The sequence below is a fragment of the Teleopsis dalmanni genome, chromosome 2, assembly GCF_002237135.1.
Source record: "Teleopsis dalmanni isolate 2A chromosome 2, ASM223713v2, whole genome shotgun sequence".
Classification (NCBI taxonomy): Eukaryota; Metazoa; Arthropoda; class Insecta; order Diptera; family Diopsidae; genus Teleopsis; species Teleopsis dalmanni.
The window spans coordinates 157,828,970-157,835,417 of NC_051847.1; the positions used below are offsets into that span (position 1 = coordinate 157,828,970).

At 33.0% G+C, this 6,448-nt stretch overlaps 1 protein-coding gene across 1 annotated transcript; it reads right to left on the reverse strand.

The window, feature by feature from the left end:
* Positions 1 to 4,104: 4,104 nt before the first annotated feature.
* On the reverse strand, positions 4,105 to 5,918 carry LOC119686155 (kelch-like protein 10). Its single transcript, XM_038100648.1, has 2 exons — positions 5,795 to 5,918; positions 4,105 to 5,579 (listed from the first exon to the last, which is right to left on the reverse strand). Exons 1-2 carry the CDS (start codon positions 5,827 to 5,829, stop codon positions 4,205 to 4,207), a joined length of 1,410 nt encoding a protein of 469 aa, XP_037956576.1. The 5' UTR covers positions 5,830 to 5,918; the 3' UTR covers positions 4,105 to 4,204.
* Between the last annotated feature and the right edge of the window lie 530 nt (positions 5,919 to 6,448).

Genomic DNA, 6,448 nt, shown 5'->3' on the forward strand with positions numbered 1-6,448 from the left:
CGCAAAACTCTTCATGACTTTCTGTTACAGATAAAGTATGTACTATTATTTTAATATTATAAATTATGATATATCACAATATATATAATAAATATGATATATTCAGAAGATTTTGTTTCTTCCTCTTTGTTCCGTATATTTTATTTATTCTTTGTTTATTCGGTATATTATGTTTATTCGAATAATATTTATTATTATTCAACTAATTTAAAAACTAAGGAACAATTTGCATATTCACATATCTATCGATATGCAGACAGACAGATAGATAGGCTTTCATATAGATGGACACACAAATAAACGTAATTAAATTGATTCGTGGTATCATGTTGATTAAGAACTCATACTGTTTATCTGGCTTTCGAAGTCCCCTGCATTTGTTCATTTAATTCTATCCTATCTTGTGATCCTATCACTCTTAGTACGTGAGTACAACACTGTTCCGTACAGAAATCAGTAGTATACTTTGTCCCATAGTAATATATCTTGCAATTTGTTTTTGGATGAGAAGAAAAACTAAGCCAGGTGCTTATTAACTTACGGTGGGTCATTGATAAGAAAGCGACAGAATGTGTTTATTTCAATTTCATATGGTAAACAACTTATCTTTCCACCCGATCTCTTAAATAATCACGTTTTTGCTTTGGTACATATGTACTTAAGTTTCAGCAACAGTGGAGTTCGAATTTTCGGTTATCTACTAACGCGAAATATATATTAGCCAACCTAAAAAATTGATTATAAGAAATTTTATAAGAGTGGACAACCTCCAGTATTATTTTATCATTGAATCTAAATTGAAATAAAATCCAGATTAGCTTTTAAATTGTCTCCCGTTGACTTCTAGTTTATCTTTTCCAAATTTTGAATTTGCTTGAAAATTTATATTGTAATATATTTATTGCACTAGGTCTTATCTTCTGTAAATTCTGTAATTGTGGTAGTGTATTAACAAGTCATTTTGTATGTTCTGAAATTAATCGGTTCTTACGAGGGGTATGTGAAAAGTTTTTAACCTAAATATTAAGCAGTTAAGCAAACATTCTTTCGTTAAAAAAGTACTTTTAATATTTTTAATAATAATTATAATTAAAAATAAATTATAATTATAAAAATGGAGCAAATTCATTATCCTATAATTAATTTTTAGAATTTGTGGTATTTACATCCTGAAATATTTTAAATATACTGGAACTCAATCATATGCATAACTAAAAAGATGGGTGATTAACTATAACTGAGGTCGTACTAGCTTAACTGATGTACATTATTTTGGTCGAAAACTATCGACTCTGACAAAAACATCGAAAACCATGCTTTAAATGGAATTTGATTATCGTTGAATCAAAAGCAAAGGTCATACTAAAGCTGTAGACATTTCATCTGGCTGTACAGAGAAAGTTCTCTGGGTATTATTTGGTGCTGATATTAGACCAAAAAAGTAATCTCTTAAACATGTTTATAGTTTTGTTAGAACGGTTCTAGCAGAACAGGATACATATTTTTAGTAGATTTAGAGTTGTTGCTGATATAAGTATAACACTTCGTTCAATAATGTATGTGACTGACACATAGATGGCGGCACTAATACTAAATAAATATTTTTTTTTCGAAAGTGGCAATCTTTTTAGGCTTACTGTCAAAATCATATGTTAATCCGACCATTTGTTTACAAGTAACAGTGCTTTAAGTGACGCTACTTTTGAGTTTTCAAAAAAAAATGAATTCAAAGCAATTCCGTGTGCTGATTTATCATTGTTTTTTAATGAAAAAAAATACTGTTCAATGCCAGGAGTGGCTTGAAAAACATTATTCGGACTCTGCTCCATCAAAAAGAAGTATTTGTTATTGGTATGCCGAATTCAAACGTGGTCGTACAGACACCGATGACATTCCATCTACTCGACGGCCAAATGACGCTGTTATTCCGGAAAACGTTGAAAAAACACTGAAAATCATTATGTCCGACCGTAAAGTGAAAGTGAGGGAGATTGCTGACATTCTACAGATATCAGCAGGCAGTGTACACACCATAATACAAGAACATTTGGGTATGAAAAAGGTGTTTTCCAAATGGGTACCGCGTTTGCTCACACCGGAGCAAAAACAACAACGAATCGATGATTCAAAGAGCTGTTTGGACATGTTTACGCTTATTGCGCGTCGGAGTTTTTGCGTCGGTACATCACGATGGATGAAACATGGATCCACCATTTCACTCCAGAGTCAAATCGGCAGTCGGCTGAGTGGCATGCAGCCGGTGAAAGCCGCCCAAAGCGACCAAAGACGCAGCAGTTGGCTGGTAAGGTTATGGCGTCTGTATTTTGGGATGCGCATGGAATAATATTCATCGACTATCTCCAGAAGAGGAAGACCATCAACAGCGACTATTATATAGCGTTATTGGAGCGTTTGAAAGACGAAATCGCAAAGAAACGGCCTCATATGGCGAAGAAAACAGTTTTGTTCCACCAAGACAATGCACCGTGTCACAAGTCGTGAAAACGATGGCAAAATTGAACAAATTGAACTACGAATTGCTGCCGCACCCACCGTATTCTCCAGATCTGGCCCCCAGCGACTACCGGCTCTTCGCAGACCTCAAAAAGATGCTCCGTGGTAAGAGATTTGGCTCAAATGATGAAGTAATCGCCGAAACTAACGCCTATTTTGAAGGCAAAGAAAAACCGTTTTACAAAGGTGGTTTCGAAAGATTGCAAAAGCGTTAGAATGATTGTATCTTCCTAAAAGGGAACTATGTTGATGAATAAAAACGATTTTTGGCAACAAAATGTGTTTTAATTAGTTAGTCACACACATTATTGAAAGAAGTGTTATTATTATACTTCGTATACTGAAAAACAGAGCAGTGTATCAGTGGATCTCATTTAAAAAGAATCCAAATTCTGTGCTATTAACTGCATAACAGTTTAATATTTAAAAAGTGCGTTTTTGATTCATCCAAAAAACACTTTGCAAGAATCTTTCAGAAATAAGAATTTAACAATATTTCGTTGACTTGTAGGTACATATTTTTCTTTATTATTTTTAATTAATGAATAATAAAGTTTTAATTGCAAATTTTTACTGAACTCATACATACAACCCGAATTAATTAGCCGGTGTTTCCTTTTTAAGCAATTCGGCCATATGTAAATTATTTTATTGCGTACAAAACAGTAGCTGAGATGCATCTTGAATCGTCAATTATAATGCCTCCATAAACGTCTTCGATTTATTTATGCAATAATATTACTATTCAGTCTCAATTATTTAAATTCAATAAATTTCAGTTCAATTAAAGTGAAAACATTGCTAAGATATTCCAATAAAAAGTCTACCATAAAAATTTGAAAGCTAGAAATATTATCTACCAATAAAAAAAAGTTCCCCATGTAACACTTAATTTATTTATATCTATATATTATTAATATTGTATTAATATTAATAATATTATGTATGTATGTTGATCCTTTTTTTTCGAGTCAGCACAACTGGGCACTTTTACTCTTTGATAGCTGGGGGTACTACAGGGTCCCACCCATCTCATTGACTAATTTATGTATTGCCTATAAACTTCATGATTATTCATTGATTGATCTAAGATCTGCGTACCTCCCCGTGCGGAGAGTGATAACTATAAGATTAGATAGTGCTAAGTAGGATAGCCTGTCAATTTTCGCATATAACTTCAGGGCTCTGTGCCTTATGGATTTTTTAATCGGGTCTATTCTATTATTAAAATATTTGTATTCTTATGTGCTTCATTTAGATACGCAAGTAAGGCAAATTTCTGAGAAGGTATTGGTCCAACATGTGGAAACTGTAAATGACGTATAAGAGCAATAATGATATTTATTAGATTCACGGCCAATAACAATAGAACGGTGGAGTGCAAAAAACTTTGGAAAACCGCGATCAAGACAGATGAACAATGTACCAAACACTCGCGGGTAGTAGTGGGATACAGAAGTAGATGGAGGAAACTTATATAAACGCTAAATACTTGACCCGGATTATTATAAATACTTATGCTGATTATGGGAAACTCGTCAGTTTAATAGATTTTCATTAAAAATAATTCAAGTCATTTATTTACGTAAGTTTTTTTATTAAAACATCATTAGCCGCTTTTCTGTTCAAACGACTTATTGGGTACTTAAACAATATAATGTTTACGGATTACACTTTTTAAATTTAAATTTTAATATGGATGAATAACATGCCGTTCGGTAGAAGCAGAATTCGAAGTTTGCTGAGTGCTAGTATAATAACTATTGGGGTAACTACTAGAACGACCTGAGGTCAGATAATTTCTTGAGGTTGTTGTCCTTGGTGTTTCGTACATAAATACAGTTGTAGTATAATCATCTGAAGTGGATTTAGTTGAAGTGTCTGAAGTGGTTTCTGATAATATTGATTTAGAACAGCAAATTGTTTCGTTGTCACTGTTATATTGTTTTTTCTTATAACAACATCGAGCCTTTAGATCATTTGCTGGAATAAGTGTACTCCAATGATTTGGCGAAGCATTTTGTAAATATTGTAGGTAACACAAATACTTATAATATGTTAGTTCCTCCATTTTATTACAGTCGTTTCTGTGATGATAACTGCAACGCGGATCAAATATCCAGTTCCGTGGTTTATAGGGTACATTCAGATGTGCTAACAAAGCAGGCAATTCTCTAATTGGACATGAAATTTTAGCTGAAACAAACTCCAAAGCATGTTTTATCATTGTAATCACCTCATTATTTTCAATAACTCTCCGTACTTCTTCACAGTCTGCACCGCGAGTTAAATATAATAAAAATGATGCCGGCATTGTACTAAACCGAATACACTGCATTAATGGTACAAGAAAAGCACTTCGCTCTTCCCAACAGTGATCCAGCCAACGAACAACGGATAAAAAAACTTCACTTTCCATGTTTACTTCAATATAGTTAGAGAATATTAAAAGTTTTAATTCCTCGGCAGTTAAAAAAAGAAACTCTGCAGTGCACGTTAATTGAAGGTAAAATTTTCGTACACGAGTTAGCATAACTTCTTTCAATTCCGGAAAGTCGTAAGAACGTGCCTCAAGATATACCATGAAAGCTACATCTTCACAAAAATATGCTTCGTTGCTAAAAATTTTCCAACAGAACTCCATCAGTAATGGGACTTCGAAGTATATTGCTGCTTTTATAACTTCCATAACTCCATCACAGTTAATTCTTACGCTATTATCTGTCATCCAATCGTACAACACCCGGAAAGCTATAGGACTTATGACATCATCTGAAATTTCAAAATTTGAAACTGTAGGATGAGCATTAAAGTAATTAGAATAAGCTCTTAGAATCAGTCTGTGGCATTTAAAAGTGCAATTTCCTACTTTGACTTCAACATCACCATTTGAAGAATCTCTAAACACTTTTTGCAATTCTTCAAAGTGTTCGCAATTACGATGTGTCATAGCATTTTTCCAATTGGGGATTGAATTACGATATCCCATTTCATATAAAGTTTTTGGAACGGATTTTTTGGAATTGCGACAAATTTTTTGTGCACAGCCTGGGTCATTTGTAGCGCTATTCCATAATTGTAATGAAATTAAAACAGAAGAGTAAATATTTGTTATAGTAACTGATTTTATTGGCAACATAGGACAGTCATACCATATTTCATCAAGAATCAAGAAGTACTTGAATAAAAAAATTTGTACATACTTATTACTCTTAGTGCAATACTGTTAAGTCATGACTGTTATGTTACTAATGAGATATATTTAGGAAGTGCAACTTACCGATGTTGTAGACAGAGTAAGTTATCGCTATCCATTCTTTAATAGAATATCGTGTCTAATTACAAGTTTAATCAAATAATAAATGAAAACTAAAATAATAAAATAAAATACGTGCTGAACAAAAATACACAACACAAAAAGAAAAACAAAAGTTTAACTGATATTTTTTAAAAATACATAAACATATGTCATTTTAAAATTATGATTTACCGAATTCATGGCAAACTACATGAAAGTATAGTTTTGACCACATTATTTAAAATATTATTTTAGTGGCAGTCCCACAACAAAGTAGTAACATTCACATTGAGTCAGGTCCTTGTGTGGTGCTATTGGGATATTTAACTCGCCTTCTTAACGCTTTTAAAAACTTGTTAGGTCAACTGTTCCCAGATCTGGCAATTTTTTAAAGTGAAATTCTCTCAAGAAGTTGCCCTTTCTCGCTTCTTTCATGCTCTCATTCAAAGACAGTGTTTCTGTCACTAGACCACCAAGTTTAAGCACATGCAAAACTGTTTCACAATGCCATTCCGGACGGACGTCAGCAAATTGACCCGATTTTTTGGAGAACTTATGAGAGAGAAATTCCGTTCTTTTGTGGGATATCTTCTACAAAATTTGCCTGAATATATGGCATGTTTTTCTACCTGCCAG

Bases quoted from the DNA above. Each gene is read 5' to 3' on its own strand.
- LOC119686155 (XM_038100648.1), bottom strand. From the start codon at position 5,829: ATGGATAGCGATAACTTACTCTGTCTACAACATCG. The intron at 5,580-5,794 runs GTAAGTTGCACT...ATTATGGAATAG, and splicing joins TTACTCTGTCTACAACATCG to CGCTACAAATGACCCAGGCT.